The sequence below is a fragment of the Ailuropoda melanoleuca genome, chromosome 15, assembly GCF_002007445.2.
Source record: "Ailuropoda melanoleuca isolate Jingjing chromosome 15, ASM200744v2, whole genome shotgun sequence".
Lineage (NCBI taxonomy): Eukaryota > Metazoa > Chordata > Mammalia > Carnivora > Ursidae > Ailuropoda > Ailuropoda melanoleuca.
In genome coordinates this window covers 10,442,386-10,465,298 of record NC_048232.1, presented here as the reverse complement: position 1 = coordinate 10,465,298, position 22,913 = coordinate 10,442,386, and the positions used below count along the sequence as shown (strand labels likewise).

At 35.8% G+C, this 22,913-nt stretch overlaps 1 protein-coding gene across 5 annotated transcripts in view; it reads left to right on the top strand.

The window, feature by feature from the left end:
• Window positions 1-22,913, top strand: part of USP6NL (USP6 N-terminal like) — a 179,584-nt gene that overhangs the window by 9,290 nt on the left and 147,381 nt on the right. For 4 of the 5 annotated variants that reach the window (XM_034644118.1, XM_034644115.1, XM_034644116.1 and 1 more), the window contains exon 2: window positions 9,867-9,953. In XM_034644118.1, the coding sequence (XP_034500009.1) occupies window positions 9,950-9,953 (4 nt within the window). In that variant the 5' untranslated portion in view covers window positions 9,867-9,949. Of the gene's footprint in view, window positions 1-9,866; window positions 9,954-11,120; window positions 11,671-22,913 lie in introns of those variants that run through there. The other variant, XM_011232214.3, reaches the window with a different exon arrangement.

Here is a 22,913-nt window from a genome sequence, read left to right as displayed (position 1 = left end):
ATCCTTTGACAATCTTGAGTGGTAGGTGGGTTGGAAATTTTAACTCTAATTTTACAGATGAAGAAATAGAGTCTCAGAGTAATGAAGTGACTTGATCTGAAGTCCTAGAGCTGGTTAATGGCAGAGCTGTCCCTCTCGCATCTAGGACTTCTTGTATGTTGAGTGATTTTCTTACAAGGCTCACAATCTACTGAATTCCAGTTTTATTGACTACATTAATTTTCCTCTCTTCAACTTTATGTATTTACATTTTACGGCCCATGAATTTACTCATTTTTCTTCAGCAGCATGAGCTGAAGCTCTTCACTCCCATTTCCCTTATAGTACTTTTGTCCTAGCTGTGTTTTGTTAGTGGCAAGATGGCTGGGACCAGGTTTGTCTTGATTTTTTATCTCAAGCCCCTTGAGAAGTTTTTTGCATATCGTCTAGCTGAGTAAGTATTTATTGAATGGATGGATGGATGGATTCTTTGTTTAAAATCCAACTAGAGATAGTGTGGAGTTTTTAGCTGACTTTTTAAATGATGCCAGGCCTCTGAAAATCAGATATATTGTATCCTTCATTTTAGCTTTTATCTGTAGAGTTCAGACATTAGGTGCGGTTCTGATAGTATGTATCAAGTGCATTAGGCACATACAACATGTGAACAAATTACAAGCTGCTTTTGAAAGGCTCTGCCTCTGTGACTGTAAGTGAGGAAGTTTGTCAAAGGACATTTGTTTTTCTAAATACCTAGAAGTTGACCTGTTTACCAGTGTATAGCGACTAGAATTTGATAAGTCCTTCTGGAAACCTAACTCAAATTCTACCTGCAGAAGGAGAAGAAATTAGACCTCATTCTTATCTGATGCTTCATTAACATACATGTGTAAACAAACCAAGGAAATCCAATGATTTCACATTTTGCCCATCTCATTCTCTGATCTTATTAGCAGGAAGTACGTTTGTTGATTTAGTGAATAGGATAAACAAACCTCCTTTCACTCTAGCAGTGACAGATTTATTTCACTTCTTTTGAGCTGGGAAAATATCTAAAGCTGTTCAAATTTAGCGCTGTGTTTCAGGGGGTATAAATTGCAGAAAGCGCATTTTTTTTATAGAATGACGAAGGATTGGGAAACGAATGATGAGTTTAATATTAACTGAAGTTATTTCTTTATCCAAATGAGAAGACATTACCTGGAAATGTGCCTCAGCATATATATTTGAACTAATGAACTATGAATCTGAGTTAAGAAAGAAAAGTAGTAGAATTACTATGATGTAAGTTCCACAGGGATAGGATCTTTGTTTTCTTGGCTGTGTCTCCAGAGCCTAGAACACTGCCTGGCTCATAATAGCTCCTCAGTAAATATTTATTAAATGAATAGTACATTTGTGTATTTTTTATCTGTTTTAAAAAATTTAAGAACCTAACATTAATCATTTAAGTGTTGGTTTATAACCCTTTGGGAAATAAATTTAAATTGGTTGAGGCATCATTTCTGATAATTCTTGCTGACTGTGAGAAGGTTGCATAAAGTACGTTGTGGAGCACTCGTTCATTCCCTGTCATTAAATTTTCTTGAGACATTTAAAAATGGATACATGAGAGTCCATTACACATAAATTAACAACATTTCATTTAGTCCATGCCTTATTAGTGGATATTTAAGATATATAGATATATATTTTTTATCTTTCTTTTATCTTTTTTTTTTTTTGCTGTTACAAATAATGCTTCAATGAAGGAAATTTTCTTCAGCTCTTTCTTGGAATGGCAGTTCAACACATAGCAATGTTGCAAAACAGTCTAGGAATTTCTACTAGAAAATGAACTTGTATTGTACAACTCAGGGTGAGATCAGAAGCTTTAGTGATCAGACAGCTGAGTTCAGCCAGCACAAATGATAACAATTCTTTGCTGCTTTTACATGTGGTTAATGTATAATCATCAGTCTTTGCACATGAAAGCTCACTTGTAATTTGTTGTGGAGCTGCTTATCACTTGGTATTGTCTTTTACTTTTAAAGAATGAATGAGTCACTACAACTCTTTCTGCCTCTTAATTATAGTTTAAAGATTATAAATGCATTTAACTCCTTTATATAGCTACCTTTTTAAAAAGGTTTTATCTATTTATTTGTTTATTTATTTATTTATTTGGGGGGGAGGGAGGGAGGATGGGAGGGAGAAGGAGGAGCAGGGAAGGGGCAGAGGGAGAAGCAGACTCCCTGCTGAGCAGAGAGCCCGATGTGGGGCTCCATCCCAGGACCCTGGAGTCATGCCCTGAGCCGAAGGCAGACACTTAACTGACTGAGCCACCCACGTACCCCATGTTGTGTTACTTTTATTTATAATCATTTCACTTCTGAATTTTATTGGAAATTTTTTGCTTTTTCATATTAAAATATCATAAAATATTATATTCATACAAAAAGTTATGTGTAGTGTGTGTTGCATAATGGTGTCCATATTATCCCCTCCTTCAACTTAAGTGATAGAACATTATCAATACCCTCTTGGATCACATCTTCCTGCTTCTTCTCCTTATTGCACTGCTTGTCCTGAGGAAACCAGCAGCCTCAACTTAGGGTCTAGCATTCTCTTGCTTTTCTGTATAGTTACAGTATGTGTGTATGTCCCTAAACAACTTATTGTTAATTTTATGTATTTTGGAAATTTATGTAAATGGTATTAGTATGTGTGTGTGTATGTTCACAAATGTAGTGAGTAAAGTTTTCTAGTAAAACTAAAACTAACAAACTTAATTTGCATTTAAAGTTAATGTCCTTATTCTCTGTGTTAGTCATCGTTTGCAATAATAATGCTGTGTAACAAACCACTGCAAAATTTCAGTGGTGTAAAATGACACACATTTATTTCTAGCTCATAGGTTTGGCAGTCTCTGCTGGGTTTGGCTGGGTTTGTAAGTTGTGGGTTGGGTTGGGTTTTGTATTAGGTGTCTACTCATTCTAGGACCAGTAGCTATCTGGGGTGCATTGTAGGAGAGCAAGAGAACACAGACAAGCTCAATCTTCTTAGAACCTCCACTTAGAACAGCGTCAGTCCAGCATGTCATATGGTCAGATCCTCAAATCCATGAGGTGGGGCGTATATGCCCCTCCTAGGGAAGCCACAGCAAGAGCAATGGGTAAAGGCAGACATGAACAAAAGATAGTGTCTGCCATATCTTCCCCCTGAATAACAGCATAAAAACTTGGAATATTTCCATTCTTATTACCTCTATTCTAGATTACATGCTGTTGTTCAGTACTTTAGCTCCATTTTTTTTTGTTGTTGTTGGTAACTCCTAATTTAGAAATCACACCTCTAATATTTGTTTGCATTTACTCATGTTTACAGTTTTTTTTCCTCACCATTCTTTCTTGTATTTCAGACCTCCTCTTTGGCATCATTTTCCTACTTTGTGATTATAGTTTTGGAAGCAGCCTTAATGAGGATCTGTTTACTGTATATTCCCTCAGTTTGTGTCTGAAATTTTCATTATTTTGTCATTTTTCTTGAAAAGATAGTTTGGCTGAGTTGAGTATATAATTATAGTGAACAGTTTATTCCTCTTAGAACTTTGAAGATATTATTCTGGTTTCTTCTGGCTCCTGTTGTTGCAGTTGATAAATCAGGTGTAAGTCTAATTGTTGCTTTGTAAGCAATCTGCCTTTTGTTTCTGGTTGCTTTTAAAAACTCTTTGTCGTTGATGTTTCACAGTTTCACTATGATATCTCTAGGTGTCAATTTCCATTTTATTTATGCTTTCTGGAATTTAATGAACTTGAGTCTGTACATTAGTATCTTTCATCAATTCAGGAAAATTCTTAGCTGTTCTCTTTTTGCAGATTGTCTCTCCCGCATTCTTAATGTTCTCTTTCTAAAACTCCAATTAGATATACATATTAGATTTTTTTTTAAAGATTTTATTTATTTATTTGACAGAGAGAAAGAGAGACAGTGAGAGAGGGAACACAAGCAGGGGGAGTGGGAGAGGGAGAAGCGGGCTTCCTGCTAAGCAGGAAGCCTGATGTGGGGCTCCATCCCAGAACCCTGAGCTGAAGGCAGAAGCTTAATGACTGAGCCACCCAGTCGCCCCCATATTAGATGTCTTAATTTAATATTTAAATTTATTAATTTAATTTATTAATTAAGTTTAATTAGATGTTTTAATTTATTTTTCATGTCTCTTAATCTTCCTTTATATTTTTTATCTTTCTTCGTTGTGTTCTGGATAATTTCAGATCTGTCTTCTGGTTCAGGGCACCTGGCTGGCTTAGTTGGGAGACCATGTGATTCTTGATCTCCAGGTTGTGAATTTGAGCCCCATGTTGGATATAGAAATTCCAAAAAAAATAAATTAACTTAAAAAAATAAAAGGTTATCAGATCTATCATCTGGTTCATTAATTCTTTCTTTTAGCAGAACCTATTTTGCTGAACTTGTCTGTTGAGATTGAATTTTAGTTATCCCATTTTTCTTTTTTTTTTTTCTTTTTTTTTTTTTTTAAGATTTTATTTATTTATTCGACAGAGACAGAGACAGCCAGCGAGAGAGGGAACACAAGCAGGGGAGTGAGAGGAAGAAGCAGGCTCATAGCAGAGGAGCCTGATGTGGGGCTCGATCCCATAATGCCAGGATCACGCCCTGAGCCAAAGGCAGACGCTTAACTGCTGTGCCACCCAGGCGCCCCTAGTTATCCCATTTTTCAACCTGATTCTTTTCCAAATCTGTTGCCTTCTTTTTTGCTCGTATTTTCCATTTCCTATTGTTTTTTGAAACATTACTGTCCTTTCCTTTTTAACATATTTGTGATTGTTTCTGTTGAATCTTGCTTAGGCCTAGTTTTAAAAGTTTGAAGCTAATTTTTACTATAAGTGTATATGTGGAAATGCTTGTGAGACCTAGCTTAAGAGTGCTTTCTCCCAGAAAGAATTTGCAGTTGAGGACACTGTTAAACCAGGGTCATTTGATTTCTAGGCTTGAGATTTTTATAACGTACAAGTGTATGGATTTGAACTTGAAACCTGTGTGAAGGTTGGTTTTGGTTACAGATTTCCAGTGAATTCTCCCTTCCCCTTACCTAAACACAAATAAACCTAGACTCAGGAGAGAATTCTCCTTTAGCCTTCCTTTGGGGCAGATTTTTTTTTTTTTTAATAGTTTATTCTTTTTATTGAAGATGTGGTGCTTTAGGGGCCAGGCCTTATGTGCTTAACTGTAGTCTGACTTCCTATGCTGTACAGTGTGAAGCTTTGACTTTCTCTCAGGCATGAGTGTCAACACTGAAAGCCCTTCAGCATTGTCCAATAGAATTTTCTGTGATAATGGAAATGTTACACATCTCTAATACCACAGCCAGTAGCCACATTAGAAATGTCTGTAGTGTGACAAAGGAATGGAATTTAAAATTTTACATGGTCTTAATTAATTTAAATTAAAAAAGCTACGTGTGGCTAGTGGCAACAGTACTGGACAGTGCAGCTTGGTTATGGGAGATAGTCAAATGCCTCTAGGGCCATCGCTGATGTCTTTGCCTACTAACTACTAACTCTCTTTGTGCTCCTGTTCATTTTTTCAGTCTCTAAGGATTCCTCTTAGTTGCTTATGAGCTTTGCTCTTCATTTCAAAGAATTATTCTTGTATTTTATTAAATATGTTTGATGTCATGTAGCAAGAGGGTTCCCAATCCATTTGGACACAAGAATCTTGGAAACAAATACCTGACAGCTGTATATTTAGTAGGAGAAGTACTTACCTTGAATGATATAAATTGGAAAGTTCACAGTAGAGTAGTGGACGTTCTTCAAATGGAAACTGACCATGAAGTTAAAAATTGTGAGGAAGAATTAATTAAATACTTCTTTGCCATCATCCTTATTCTTCAAAAAAATTAAAGAATGCTGAAAGATAAAAATGGAGCTGTGGCTAACGTTTTTAAAATCTTACACATCATTTTCACCTTCTTGATGTATTTTACTTTATACAAGAGCGCTTGAATGAAAAGGTGTATATATTTATTTAGAATTATTTTGCAAATGGATGGAAAAAACCAATGAACTTGAGAGATTGTAGGGAATGGTGGTGGCTAAGGGATAGGAAAGGACTTTGACTTTCATTCAATGCTGAAAGTATTTGTTTTACTTCTGGCTTTAACAGGACCTGTATTAGTTATTTAATTGGGGGGATTTAAAAAAATCTAAATAATGGTCCTAGCTATTTCTCAGGTAGACACTTAGCCTAATACTTTAGAACTGTGTGGTTGGTTTTGATGTTTATTAATAAAATATGCCTAGATTCTTTTTCTTTAAGTTTTTAAACAAATTTATTTGTCAGAGAGAGAAAGAGTGTGCAAGCATGCGAGCACAAGCAGGGGGAGCATCAGGCAGAGGGAGAAGCAGACTCCCGCCAAGCAGGGAGCCCCATGCGGCACTGGATCCCAGAACGCTGGGATCATGATCTGAGCTGAAAGCAGTTGCTTTAACTGACTGAGCCACCCAGGCATCTCTAATAAACACCTAGATTCTTTGTAATAAATTTCTGTTACTTTAGGATTTGCTTGCTTTTGTGGAACCATAGGTACATTTGGTTCTTTTTTTTATTTGTATTTTTTTATTGTGGTAAAATATACATAAGATTTAACATTTTAACCTTTTTCNGGCATCTCTAATAAACACCTAGATTCTTTGTAATAAATTTCTGTTACTTTAGGATTTGCTTGCTTTTGTGGAGCCATAGGTACATTTGGTTCTTTTTTTTTATTTGTATTTTTTTATTGTGGTAAAATATACATAAGATTTAACATTTTAACCTTTTTAATGTGTCCAGTTCAGTGGTATTAAGTACATTTACATTGATGTACAACCATCAGCATCCATCTCCAGAACTTTTCTCATCTTCCCAAACTGAAACTCTGTCCCCATTAAACACTAAGTCCCCATTTTCCCCACTCTCAGGTTCTGGCACCCACCATTCTACTTTCTGTCCTTGAATTTGATTTTTCTAAGTTCCTCATATAAGTGGAATAATAGGATGTTTGTCAAATATATGACTGGCTTATTTTACTTAGCATAATTTTTCACAAGATTAAATTTGATTTTCTAAAATTATAATTTGTGATGAGAGTAAAAGAATGGAGATCCCATCAGCCTGTAGTAGAGACTGGCATTCTTGTGTATTTCTTTCAGTAGAAGAAGTAGTAAACAATAAAATAAGTTACTGTTAATTTGGTCTCCTGAAGGAATATTATTAGAAACAAGAGAACTGTGGTACCATGTGTTGTGGTTTATAATTCTGTTAAATTTAAGTTTTAAAATAATTAAAATCGGGACTGCTGAGCTAGTTCTAGAATAGATTATCTGGTATAAAAACCAGAAGTCCTTTCAGAGCCTCTGAGAGGTTTTAACTGTCCAAAAGTGTTAGAAATTATTTTTAGGTCGTGTAGTGCCTGCAATAAAGGAAAGGATTTTGGTGGAGTTTGCTTTATTTTTAACTAGACCCCGAGTTCCCTGTCAGGATGGGAACTATCCTTCGGCTGGCTCACCATTCATGTATCAAGTTTTGTCACAGAAGTTAGAGGAGTCACTTGAAAGAACCTGTATTAGGTTAGCATGAGTATAAATTCTCATGCTGAGAATAAACAGCATGGCTCAAGTTCCTAGAAAATGATTTTAAAGGCCAGATTTTATGGAAATACTCCAATATACCTTTTATGTGAAACTGTGGAATTAAGACAAATTACTTTTTTTCCTTCGTGGATGGTGTGAAAAACAAAGTTAGATCTCTTTTATCTTTTTTACATGTCCAGTGGGAGGGGATAGCATTTAGAGAAGGAGAAAGAGAACGTGCACATTTTGTCATATGTTCTTCTGAACTGCCTTGTTGCTTTAAAGAGTTCCCAGACTACTACTTTGAGAGTAGATAGGAAGATCTACATTTCATAGCTGTGATTAGGGTAAAGAATTTTGAACCAGTGTATTCAGTTACAAGTAATTTCAAAGTATGTTTCTAAGAACTACTCCATGACATTTCACAGTAATTCCAATACATGCATTGTTGCATATTTGTAAGGTATATTTATCACTTTAGATGGTAAGGTTTTAAATCCACTTTTCGTAAGTTTTATTATCCTGGCATTTTTGAGGTTACTATTTTCAGTGCTAAGAAAATTCTTGATATCTTAGGAACTTCAATTCTTGAATACATATTTGTTCAGCATTTTATGATTATGGGTAGGGGGGCTCACTACTTAGCACAAAGTGCTTTGATGCTGCCCTTTAGGAATTTTAAATTTAAGATAAAAAACTTCCATATAAACAGGAACAAAAAGTCCCTGGACAAAGAGACTAGATTCTACAAGGGTAAGTAAACTCCCGGATCATCTATGAACGTTTAATCTCCTTTGTGTATCTGTGCCATGGGATTGCCTTCCCATGTCATCATCATTCAGCATGCTCCGGGGGTCAGCATGTTTGACCTCATAGTTCCCTGGGAGGGAAAACAAGTCTGATAGACTCAGTGAAGCACCATCAAGAGAGTCTATTTATAGTGAGAAACTTTCATTGTGTATTCTAAAACTAACATGTAGATTATATGTTGTTTTAGATTTTCCATACAACTTCTCATTTCCTTTGGGATAATTGGGTTATCTGGAAATGAAAATCATAGTCTTTACTGCATAGATAAAGAAGAAAGCGTGTGGGATGAGGGTCAGGTGATTACATGGCAGCGCTGTGATTATATGCTGTTGCTAATTACACTATATGAATCATGCTGTGCATACAGATTTTCATTTTGTAAATTTGTATTTCTCATGTATATAACATGACATGAGTAAAGAATATACATGGGACAAGCATTATTTCTTCCAAAAATGTTACCCTAACTTTAATCTATTTCAGAATCAGAGATCCTTAGTATTATGCTATTTTCTTAATTGATTTAGAAGATAAAGTGACTGTCACTTCTTGTAGTTGCAAAAAGTAGTTTGTCAGTGAAGAAAGCTGTACATGAGGAAGCACAGTGCGAATTTTGTATCGAATCTTATTTTATCTGTGAAATTTTATGTATTAGATTTGGGGAGGAACATGTCATCATGGCTATGTTGAAATATAACTAGTGTTACTTCATGCCTCATTTTCTTTAACATATTAATGAAGTAAGAAAGATTTTAGTTCATATATATATACTAATACAGGGTGATGCTTTATGTTATACTGAAGTGAAAAGAACCAAATATGAAATTTTGTATGTAGTATTTATGAAGTGTATTTTAAGAATACTTACAGAAACTCCCTGGAAGGGAAATGTGCCCCGCATAGTTGGGTAGATGTCGTGACGTTGTATGGTGAGAGGATTTTTCTTTCTATTTTGCTGCTGTATCCAGTTTTTTAAAGCAATGAAACCATATTTTATAATGAGAAAAATGCCCATTATTAGAGGAAGTTGGTAGCAATAACTTTGGTCATCTTTATTTGATAGTGTATATGAATTATTTATGGGTAAACAAAGTAAGTTTAGCAGGTGTGATGTGCTGTATCTACCCAAGATGGAGTGCTTGCTTTCTAGGACCTATTTATTTGGGAAAGGGGGGAGGGAATAAGATTTTAATAAGTGAAGACCAAGGACACCTGTTAATAAGTTTCTGTGTGATAATTACTTTATACATACTATTTGCTTTTGAGATGACTTCTTAAAGACAAAGGAAAAGATGAATGTTTTAAAGATTCGTAATTTTTTACATTTAGATGACACCAGAGGGTTCTTTTGGAAATAGAAAATTGTTGAAGCCAAATTATTTTCATTTCCTTTTTAGAAGATTTTATTTTAAATGCTGACCTTTAGAAGAGCTGATTTCTTTCTCTTTGTTTTCTGACCAGGACATGTATTCTTCTGAGAAGCCTTGGGCAGCAGATTTTGGTTTACTCTCCGATTGGGACAGCCTACAGAGACATTTCCAGTCATGAGTAAGTGTTTGTCTTTGTTTCGTTTCAGGAGCCTCAGAAGCATTTGTGGAGTACTCAAAAAAAGAAAAAGTTTGTTATGGGACAAACTAGAATTATGTCACTTCGTCAGAGATTGAATAATCTGGTTTAGCCCAATTGTGCACCTGTCTCTATTGAAATAAGGAGATCCTTTCTGATGTTTTATGTATTTGGAGAAGTTAGATGTGCTGAGGAAATCTGTGTCGTTAGTTTCTTGGCTGATTTAGTTCTGTTACTCAAAATATTCTGTTGAGTAGTCATTGGGAAGTGACTTGTTGGAAATATGAAGAGGGAAACACTCATAAATATAGAGGACAAACTGATGGCTGCCACAGGAGAAGTGGATGGGGGAAAAAGAAAGAAATAGGAAGAGGGCAAATTTAAATTGAAAGTTATTCTTATCATCGATTGAAATAATTAGTTGATAAATGAAAATGAGACTGTTGTTATTGTGAAATCTTTGAGTGGTTTCTACTAAGAGTGACATTGCAAGAAGTGTGCTTTGATTTTTGAGACTTTTCAGTGGGCTACTTTTTTGGTGTGTACTTTGAATAAATCAGGATAGTTGCTAGATGAGTTCAAATACAGATTAAAGAGGAAGCGGCTTTTGATATTCCAGCTCCATTCATATGAAATGAGGGCCAACTCATAGTAAAAACGGTAATATGAGTTTATGAAAACTAAGAAATGTCAGGCATTTTAACTTAAAAATGCTTACTACATTTTGGGAAATTCACGTTTTACTTTGTAATCTTAGTGTAAAGTTAGCATCACCATTACGGAGTTCTTTGAGGACAGGTACTCTCTCTTTCGTTTTTGAATCTCAGTGTCTACCAGTGTCCTGTCCACTGCAGCCCCTAAAAATTAAGAGCCCTGTGCAGACAAAGGCAGAGGTGAGGGATAGGTTGTTGGGCGACTAATAGTATATTATCTGAACCACATACAGGTTTTTATTTGTGAATTACAATGGCTGTATTTCATTTGTAAGATTTTTATTTGGTTCTTTTTTTATATCTACTAGTTCTTTTCTCGTTTTTGCTTCTTTTTATTTAAAAAATTAGGTTCTTTTATTATTCTTTTATATCTTTGTAGATCTTTTTTGTGCTTATTTTGAAGTCTTTTTCAGATCACTTGATTATTTACTTATTTATTTTTATTTTGTCTCCTGCGAATTATTATTGTGGTTGTTGATACTGTTGGTGTTATCATCATGTTCTGCGATTTTGCAGACTCATTCTGATGAAAATTCTTTCTCTTTCTCTTATGTCTTTGTCTTTCTGAGATTTTCCCTGTTGGTCTGGCAGATTTGCAGTCATCTCTGCCTGCCTTTGGAGCTCGCAGATCAGAATCAGGTCTTGTGTCACTGGATCAGAGTGCCAGCCCCATGTTGCTGTTGGTGATATCACAGATTCTGTCACTGAGTCAGCTGGCATTAGGTCAGCAGCTCCCTCAGCTGTAGCTTTAGCACAGACAGCAAAAGCCTTCTTCCGTCCAGTTCCGTAATCCAGGACGAGTGCCACCCCTGCCCCCGGTTTTAAGCAAGGAGCCTGGCTACTGCCCCTGCTTCGCATGGAACTCTTTTACGTACAGTTACCCCATGGGATTTTCTTCCTGCTGCCTCTTCCTGCTCCGGGGCCTCACACTTGATGTTCCTGCTAGATTTCTGATCTAGAGATGTTGAAAATGTTATGGGGCATAGGTAGGTCATTTTAGTGACTTGTTTTTAAATTTTATCTGTTATTTCTCTGCGTTTGTTGTGAAGACAAGGGAGCCACAAAGAATAAACAGGCCATTGGAGGTTTATGACCATAGAGTCCAAACTTCTTATTTCACATTGAAGATTAAAAAAACCCTGAACAGTTTCTGCTTGGTTCCCTGGCTCCTTGTGTTCCTCTTTGTCATCCTTGCATCACTTTCCTTACTAGTTGAGCTCCATCATGCTTCCTCCCTGTAGCACCCTGCTTGCCTCACTCTAGTTCCTGTTCTGCCATTTTAAAATCATGTTGTTGTTCATTTTTACCTTCATGTAATGTGTAAGATCCTTGAGGGCAAAGTTTTATTTATCACTCGTGCTAAACACTTTTCCTGGCACTTAATAAGTGCTCAATAAAGAATGCATGGATTTGGGTGTTCCTAAGTAACATCTTTTAGTATAGGGTAGCTATTCCATGTGTTACCGTTTTCAGGTGAAATTTAAGCTGATCCCATGTGAAGGGAGATTGAGGGGTGGTGTGTGTGTGTGTGTGTGTGTGTGTGTGTGTGCGTGTGTGGAGTGTGGCATAGGATAGAGTGTTCCAAGGAGGTGGAGCAGTGCAAGAAAGGCATGAAGGCGTGACTACATGTAGTTGAGCATTTGGGAGCATGGAGATGAGGAATGCCATGGAGACGAGGACAGAGAAAGCCGTAGGGGGTGCAGTCAGGATCCGGGGCGGAACGTTCCAGGAAGTTTGCACTTCACCCTATAGGGCTTAAGGAGCTGTTAAAGGGTTTCAGTTAGGGGAGCAACTGAAGATGTTGTTATGGAAAAATTACTCTGACAAATAGACATTTCTGTTAGATAGAAGTTAAAAAGATTGGCTGTAGGCAGTATTTCCCTTCTTCTAGCTTTTTTCTTAGTTTTCAGCCTGTTTTAGGCTTGCTTTGAAGTAGACCGTGAGTTGCATTTCTTAATTCTTGCCAATTTGATGGCTTTCTCTACTGACAGAAGTCATTCTTGAATAGACCACTGTAACCATGGGTTAGGGGGTGTTACAATGTCTATGTTATGATACAGTTTCTAGGGGGTTGTAAGTTTTCAAGAAGGTAGGAATTGAGTATATCAGAGTTTCAGTTTTTGAAAAAAATATAGTGAAGAATCCTGGTACAGGTTAAAAAATAGGAAGATTATATCATTAAAGTCTAGATAGAATTTCCAAACCTAGATTTGGGTGAGAACTATAGGTAAAGTTTTTTTTTTTTCATTATTTCTTTAGAGATTAAAAGAAATGTTGATACTTGTTATGTCTGGGTGGGTTTCTCTCAGAAGCATTTCCTAACCCTTCCCATGTCATGAACCATGTAGGACGTGGTCGAAATTGTACTGTATGTGGGCTGAACTGATGGAGCTGTCTGGGGCTTGGAGGCGACTGGCTCTGACATCTTAGACCAGGCTGCTACTTGTGCCCAACTGTCCTGAAAGCGGCAGGGATCCCTTTCTCTGCACACCCTGGCTCCCTGGTTGGGGATGCCCTATATAAAGCCTAGAGAATTGCTTAAATGTTTTAAGATGTTTTTCAACTTTTAGTCTAGCTCTTTGTATATTCTGCCCAATCCTGAGGCTAGATATTTATCTGGTGGAAAATGTCTTATATGGTGCTGCTATGAGTTGTGTGTTTCATTGTAGATTGTTGACTCTATTACAATCCACAAAAAGCCTTTTGATTTTCAGTGCTTAAATTGTTTTTGTTTTTCTGTGTTTGCATATGTTGCAATGTTAAACACTTATCAAGATTGTTTTCAAAATTTTGTTCTATCAGATAGTGTCAAAGAGGAAACTTTTATATGAAAATTGTTACATTTAAACTGTGGCTATAATTTGAAATGGACCTCTTAGATGTTTAATGGAGATTGTAACAACAGGAGTAGTTCTTGTAAAAAACATTGCTCAACAATTTCTGGATGATTATTTTTGTAGAATGTGTTAAAGAAAAACAAGCCAAAAAGGCACCAAAACCCAAAAATGATGATTTAGGGTACTACTTATTTTAACATCTTTTAACTTGAAAAAATAAAGCTTACCTGCTCCACTATTTTTAAATTTTATCTTACACATTTTATTTTACTTTCTTCAGGAAACTTTTGCTCTGTAACTAATAATGACATATTTTCTAAGAGAGGATTTGTGTCAATTTTCTTCTGACTTGGCAATCCAGGAGTGGCTCTCTTGCATTGGAGTGTTTGATCCTGCCCTTTGGCCTAAATAAAGGAGTGAGTTTTTTGAGGTCACTTCTGGATATGAAACATTTCTCATTTAACTGAGGAAAAAATAATGGCAATGAATAATTTGCAATGTGGTATATTTATGGCTTTCTAATAGAGTAAGAGCAAATATCTTCATTCTGTGGAGCAGTAGACTGAAAGTTCATACTGAAGTAAAAACAATTTAATATCTGTTAGAACAGGTAATGTTATAAACAAGTGAGTAGACTACTAAGTCCCTCAGTGGTGGCATAAGGATTCTTCTGAGTCTTATTAATGCAACAAGAATATAAGGCATCCCCTAAGTATTGGCTAAAATGTCTGTCTAGGATAATTATGTAGTTATATATCTTGTTTTATGGAATAGCTGTGTACTTAGAAGTTGGGTAGAGGAGGTTAAAGAAAAGAAAACTTAAGTTGAATTGTATTTTGAATACTGGGGCATCTGCATTTAATGGAATCTTGAAAGAAAGCCCTTTGTAAAGTATATGTATCTATTATATTCAGACTCATTTATGTTTGATAGGTTTGGACTTTGGGAGATAAAGTTTTAAATGTTAACCATTCTTAAAGTGAATATACACTTGACCCTTGAACAACATGGGTTTGAATAGTGCCAGTCCAGTTATAACATGGCATTTTTGGAGAAATGCAATATAGGACTATATGGTGACAGATGGTAGGTACCCTTGTGGTGGGCATAGCATAATGTATAGAGTTAGAGTTGTCTGATCACTGTATTGTACACTTGAAACTAATGTAACATTATGTGTCAACCCTACTTAAAAAAAATACAGTGCAGTACTCTAAATGTATTTTCCTCATAATTTTCATAAGAATAGTTTTGTCTCTCTAGCTTACTTTATTGTAGGAATACAGCATACAGTACATATGATGAGATATATGTTAATCACGTCTTTATCTGTAAAGCTTCTACTCAAGAGTATGCTATTAGTAGTTAAGTTTTTGGGGAGTCTCAAGTTATAGGAAGATTTTCAACAGTGTTAGGGTTCGGTGCCCTTAGCTCCCGCCTTATTCAAGGGTCAACTGTATAATGAGAATTTTAATTGGCGGGAGTGGGGGGAGGGATTTTTTTTAAGTGTACAGAGACTTCTTGGTTGTCATAGTTACTGGGGAGACCTGCTGGCATTTAGTGGGCAGGGCCAGGTACAGTGTGTAATAGTTCCTGTTGAGAATCAGTGTGTGTCTCAGCTGTCAGAGCCGTGGCAGCGGTACACTGCAGGTAAGGTGATGGAGAATGCCAACAAAAATTGCTTTTCAGACAATTTATTAGATCAGTTTCTTAGTTTAAGGCACTTCATTGTGTTAATACTGACCACTGAAAATGGAATATACTTTACTTTTAGCTAATTTATCATCTTTTTGACCACTTGCTGCAGAAAAGTGAGTAATTCTTAGTTTGATACTATAGGAAATTTAATATGAATTTAATGCAGTATTTCTTATAGAGTATATTCAATTATAGCCTTCAAATATAGTATAAGTATAGTATAGTATTAAGTTTTTGTGAGGAGATGATTTGCATTATCTTGTATCTTCTTGTTTTGGTATGTTTTCAAACTTGTAACAAGAAAAGTTGTAAAGATAGAACCCAAATTCTCCATATACCTTTTATCGGATTTACCAATTGTTTACACTTTGTCCATTTGATTCTTTCTTGCCCTTCCTCTCTTTCTCTTCCTCTCTCTGTCACACACAAAGACACACATCTGTATCTATATATATAAAAGAAGTTGATTTGTGGTTAAAACATTTTCTGTGAAAATCTATTTTCCTTTTATTAAGTCACTTAAATTTGTAGCATAAATGTCACTTACTGTAATATTATAATATAATCTCAGTAAAAGCTTCTAAATTACTTTTCCTAGTCAAATCTTAAAATTTGAAACCATTTACCTACTGTTGTTACACTATTGTTGTTTAAAAATGACATTATTTACATAGGTTTTGTAAGCCTGTCATTAACATTTTTATTTTTAGATCTATAGTATATTGCATAATGTAGATAAGCTTGGTATCTAAATCAACTTTAATTAAAATTCTTTAGTATAACACAAACCAGGGCGCTCCAACCTCTTTATAATAGTTTTAAGATACTCTCTTCTTAAGAGAAATTCTTTAAAATCTCATTTTGAGAGAGTAAGTTTTCCTGTGGCAGTCTTCTTTCAGAGTCCCAGAGACCTGGGTTGGCTTTGCTATTAACTAGCCATGTTATGTATGGCCATTGGCTTGACCTCTTTATGTGCCTCCACCCCCCGCCCCCAAACACCTTCTACCACAGCCCTACCTATTTCTTGTTTTAAATATGGGGATTGGACTACATTGTCTGGAAGCCTTGTAGCTCTAAAATTTATGATTATATCTGTGAGAAAATTTTCATTTCCAATTTTGCCTTATACGAACACAGATATTGAATGAAATGAGAAATACCTCTATTAAGCTAAATTAAGAAAAATTAAACATGCAGTTTTCAGGGTTTGAGTGCCTACGTGTGTTTCTCCTCGTTGGAATTTGTGTCCTGGTTACTTTTAGAGGTGTCTTTGTTCCAAATGTAGGCACATGTTCTCTGTTCATTCTGCTTATTATGTAGGCAAGCAGAGATGGAGGGGAATGTATATTTAAAATTAATACTCTTAAATATTTATCTTGTTGTTTCTTTTATCTCAGAAAATGGTTTGGTTTATACAATTTATACTTGAATCCATGTTATTAGAACTGATGTATTAGTTTAAAATATTCCATATCTCTTTCACATTAACTTCTCTAAAAATGAATTTCTATATGAAAATATTTTATGTGACTTTTGGTATTTCTCATTTATTGAAAGACATAATGGAAAGCACAACTTAGTGATTTTTTTTTTTGGGTAAAATTCTTTATACAAATTCAACAAAGGTAAAACCACATTAGGGAGGGTCTAGGGAAACAACATCATACAACAAAGGCACCGATGAAGGCATAACTTTACTAGGAAATAGCTGTGTTACAGACCTTAAACGAGAACTCAACTCACTTCAAAGGAGAGGAAAAAGGAAAAGAAAAGCTGTGTTGAATCATTTATTCTACTTCTTGGCTCACTGTATAAATTAGATTTGTGTGGAGTACAAGAGCTCATGCTGGTGCAAAACCCTCCTGGGTGCAAAGGCTGAAGTCTGAATTTTAAAATTTTGAGAAATAGGTGAATTCTGTGCAGAGGAAACTTGGCAAAGTGTCTTACTTCGACTATAATTAACGTAAGTAAGTGATATGTATTATATGGTCTGCCTAATAAATCTACATATATTAACATTCAGTGTTTTTAAAAAATAGAGTCTGGACAGCTATATGTTACACTTTTTGCCTTAAACACAAATAGACATTTTCTGTTAAGGGAATTCGAGCCTGTCAATTTGTATGATGGATGCCATTATATAATTGTCTCCTCATTTCCCAGAAGTGTGAAATTGATATTAAAAATTTCCAAGCCTCTATCTTTCTCCCTCAAAATTGATCTAAAATGATGTTTTGATATTATATTCTTTTTTGGAGATGGAAAGGGTGACTGTGAAAGTAATTCTAGCCTCTCTTTAAAGCTATTTGTTAGAAAGGGTCAGGAATAAAGTGAAAACATTTTCCCAATTCTTCCCCTACCCCAGTCTCCTTCTCCTACTTCAAGCACTGAGTCATAGGTTAGTTATTAAATTCGTGTTTAAAGATAGTGGTCATTGCAGGCAGTTGATTGTAGAGTGCTATTTTTTGCCCTGAATTCAGAAGCTGACTTCTGCTGGCATTACCTAGGTACCCTGGAGTCAACTGGTTTTCTTTTCCACTCACACATTTGGAGCAATCACGTGTTAAACTTTAAACAGTGGAACGTGGAAGGATTTCAGTAAGACACTAATGTATACTCATATACATTTGTATTAAATTGTGGAGCATTTGGAGAGTCACAATGCCTTTTAAAGAATACAGTTGCCTGTTGCAGATTCTAGAAGAATGGGATAGAAATGGAACTTATAGGATGCGTTAGCAAGGGTTTGGGCAATCAATCTCCAGTAAAGTACTGTGTTTGATGTCTTCACTGGTTAACCTTGTTACGTTCTAATGCAAAGTGAGGTAGGATATGTTTGATTGATTGTTAACCTAAAAGAAATTTGAGAATGCAGATATATATACATTTAAGTTTTTATGTAGATTTACAGTAGTTGGTCTTGTATTTTTTCTTCAGGTAATAACTTTTTGTCATTTTCTTTATGTGTTGTGTAGGTGTAGATGAAGTGTGAAGTGTTCGAGATTAGGAAAGGAGGGGCTGCATCTTACCAGTGTTGGAAGAGCATTGCAAACTTGTTTGCTCATGACAGTGATGATAGCACAGAATTTGAATTTGCTGTTTTAACTATATCAACACAACTTTATGTACTAAATGATTGATTCAGACTTAAAATATGATCACTAAGACGTATTGTGTTGGCGTGCTTTATTATCAAAAATGTTGTTTCTGATGGTGGAAGTAACCTAAACACTATTTAAAAGAGGGTTTCTTTACTGCTAAGTAAGGGGAAGTCTTCCTTGTCACTAGAGTCTCCTGTGGAAAGATGCTTCTCCATCGTGATGGTCTTGGTCCAGGTTACCCCATACGGAGTCAGCAGGGCCATTGTGATTTTCTTGTTTTTGCCCAAATCAACCTTAGACTTTTTATGGGAACTTTGTCTTTATATATACCTATAGATGTATGTACTGATATATACAGGGACCTTTTCCTCAGGACAGGAGAATCAACCCACTCCAACTTTTTAGGTATCCAAACTGACAGAGGAACTTGGATCTCAAATGATTCCTTAGTACAAGTAACTTTGTAGTTAAAAAAGCTGCTTTAAAATGTTTGATTTGTATTACAGAGGTGAGGTCATTATTGTCTTTGCCCCTAAAGTATGATGTAAAAATTCTTAGCCATCAGAGGTTTTGGTCTAACTGAAGAGGTGTGCTTTTCAAACTCAGTGCTGAGCTGTATTCTGAGGGTAAATGACAATGTTGAGATCTGCAAAGTTTTCCTTATTTCTTCCTTTGATTAGTGTGTATGTCTTCTTAGCAGGTCAAATTCTTCCTCTCCTTCCCAACCAGCACAACTTAATTTTTTTTTTAGTAGGCTCAATCCTTAATTTTTTTTTTATTTCTGAAAATATATTTAAAAAATGCATATTACTTATTTTGGAACTATTTGAGAGTAGTTTGCATATATCACACTCCTCTACCCATTTGTCCTTCAGTGTGTTGTTCTGAAGAACAAGGACATTCTCTTTCATAACCATAATAAAATGACTAAATAGGTGAATTATGTTTATCTAGTCTACAATCCTTCTATTGTTGAGTTTCCTAACAATGTCCTGGAGAGCAGATTTTCCCTCAGTGCAAGGGCCCGTCTGGGTGTTACCCACCAGCTGCATTCCATTGTCAGCTCTCTGTAGTCTTCTGGAACCTGGGACAGTTTCTCAGAAGTTCTAATCTTTCACGATAGTGGTGTTTTTGAAGACTGCAGCCCAGTTGTTTTGTAGAGTAGCCCTCAGATGAGGGTTTTCTGTGGGTTCCTGTAATGAATGGGGTCTGTCCTAGCATGTGTGATGGTTTGGGGGCATTTCTTCAGGAAGCTTGTCTGGAAAAGAAAGGAAGACTGTGTGGTCATCTCTCCACTTTTCCACTTAGCTCTTCAGAAAAACTTCTCATTTCTTCCTTAATTGAAGTAGGATTCATATCTTTTGCATAGGAACAGGATTTATTGCTCTGCTTTACTAATTTGTTTTGTTTTTATTATGAGGGCTTGAGAAAAATGGCAGTGAGAAATTTTCTAAAATATGAGGTGAAGGGGCGCCTGGGTGGCACAGCGGTTAAGCGTCTGCCTTCGGCTCAGGGCGTTATCCCGGCGTTATGGGATCGAGCCCCACATCAGGCCTGTGCTATGAGCCTGCTTCTTCCTCTCCCACTCCCCCTGCTTATGTTCCCTCTCTCGCTGGCTGTCTCTATCTCTGTCAAATAAATAAAATCTTTAAAAAAATTTAAAAAAAAAATAAAAATAAAATAATGAGGTGACCTAGAAAGGAGACAACATTGAGCTTTTACCAAGAGAAATTTCTTTCTGCGCAATTCCTATTATGATTTATGTTAATAAAAATCTCAAGATGTTGTCAAACAAGTATTTTGAAGGTGTAAGGTATAGCTCTATTTAATTTGTTTTGGAGCAATAAACAGCTGAAGCTCTTTATGTATCACTTGAGATTGCTTCACTAAGGATTAGCTTTTCTTGTAAACTGGTGCTTCTTTGTCTTTGTCCTAATAAATTTTCTTTAGCTAAAAATAGAGTAAATGAACATATCAAGACTGATTCTCATTAGGTTTTAGAGATTTATGGGTTATATTAGATTTTAATGTGAAATGTCAGGATACTTACCATCTATAGTTATGACTCTTAAAAGTTTAATAATTGCAAGGTGTAGTGAAAGCTAGAAAATTAATTTGGAATATTGCAAAGTATAAGAGATTTAAATCTTGCTTTTTGGACAACTTTGATACACATGATGCTATAAATTGATTTCTTAAATTATTTTAAGAGTCATGGTATTTGAATCTGATTTTGGAACAAATTTTAAGGAAGGGAATATATGATTTTGAATAAATAATAATTATGTCTTTTAGTATACTGCTACTGGGTTGGTCTTTGGGGATATAGACAGGAACAAGACAAACATGGCCATGGCCTCTTAGAGCACAGAACTACTACACAGGTAGCATGGTATTATTAATACAAAAAGGGGAATTCGGGAGTCTATGGGAGCAAGGGAACTTATCTGCAGGAAGGGCGGGAAGACCACTGTTAGGAAATCATATTCCAGTTGAGGTCCAGCTAAGTGAAGAGGAGGAGGGAGAGGGTTTTTTTGTTTTTTTTTTTTTTTAAGATTTATTTATTTATTTGAGAGAGAGAAAGAGCATGTACCTGCATGTGATGGGGGAGGGAAAGGGGAGAGACTCTTTCAAGCAGACTCCCTGCTGAGCACAGAGCCCCACGTGGGGCTTGATCTCAAGCTCAGTCTCAGGACCTATGAAATCATGACCTGAGCCAAAACCAAGAGTGTGTGCTTGACCGACTGAGCCACCTGGGTGCCCTGGAAGAGGGTTATTAATAGAGGGAACAACATGTGTGAAGACCTGGAGTTGAGAGGTTGAGATTAAAATTAAGAAATGAAGGAAAATTTAGCATTGGTACAAGTAAGTGGTAGGAGGAGATTAAGTTTGTAATTTTAGTTTTAGATAAACACCACAGTGTTGCCTCCATTTTATATTTTATTTCACCTAATGTCACCAAAACTAATCTGTTGTTTTTAAAGTATAATCATAACATTAAATTCATTATGGAGATGGGGAGAAAAAAATCATTGTTACCCCATTACATTAAAGCAGCCATTTGCTTTTTTGCATATGACCCTGTGGTCTTGTCCAGATACTGTGTGGGTATGTCTGTGTATTTTTAAGATTTATTTATTTATTTGAGAGAGAGTCGGGGAGGGGCAGAGAGACCCCTCAAGCAGAACCCCTCACTGAGCATGGAGCCTGAAATGGGGTTGGATCTCATGACCTCGAAATCATGACCGGAGCCGAAACCAAGAGTTAGATGCTCAAATGATTGAGCCCCCCAGGTGCCCCCAGATACTGTATATTTTTATATGATTGGATTCATAATGTATATACAATTTTATATTTGCATTTCTAAAATTGAGTAGTATTTAGGCAGTTACCATATTTCTGTAATTGTTTTTCATAATTCAAATTCATAATTATTATTTCCTTAAAGATGATGCATGGTAACTTTATTGTTTGGTTATTTAGGATGCTTCAGTTTTTAAAAAAGTTTGCAGAATGAGTATCACTGGTGAATTTGCTCCTTTTCTTTAATAAAACAAACTGGAATGAATTCCTTAGGCTAAATTTATGTTATTGAAATACTTTTGCCTATGTCTGCCTGTCTTTCTTAAACGACTGTACTAATTTACAGTTACTGTGGTAATTGGTATACAAGGATATATTTCACCATGACTAGTTTAGTAGGCTCAAAATGGCATGAAAAGTTGCTTTTAGTTGCATATATTTGATTTTTAGACAGGATAACTTTTTTTGTCTAAATTGTTGTAAAATATATATAACATAAAATTTACCGTCTTACCTGTTTTTAAGTGTACAGTTCAGTAGTGTTAAGTATATTTACATTGTTGTGCAACCAGTTTCCAGAACTCTTTTTATCTTGGAAAACTGACACTCTGTACTTATTAAACAACTTCTCATTGCCCTTCCTCCATCCCTTGGCACCCACCCTTCATCCTACTTTCTGTCTCCATAAATTTGATTACTCCAGATACCTCATGTATATGGGATCATACAGTATTTGTCTTTTTGTGACTTGCTCATTTCACTCAGTGTAATATTCTCATAGCTCACCCCTGTTGTGGCAGGTGCCAGAATTTCCTTCCTTTTAAAGACTGAATAACTATTCTGTTGTTTGGATTACCACATTTTGGTCATGGACAAGTTGTTTTGCTTTCACCTTTTGGCTGTTGTGAGCAATGTTCCTATGAACATAGGTGTGCACATATCTCTTTGAGACTCACTTGTCTTTGAGTATATACCTGGTTTTTTTGAGTTCATACCCAGAAGTGGAATTTCTGGATCATATGGTAATTCTGTGTTTAATGTTTTGAGGAACTGCATACAGTTTTCCATAGTGGCTGCCCCATGTGACATTGCACAAGGGTTCCAGTTTCTCCACATCCTGGCTGACTCTAGTTATTTTCTGTTTTTTTGATAGCAGCCATCCTAATGGGTGTTGAGGTGCTGTCTCATTCTTAGGATAACTTTTTTCGTGTGTTCACTATTTACATTTTCTCTTGTATCATATCCTTTTAAAATAGACCTTTCTCCCAAAATCCTTATTGAAAAATCACA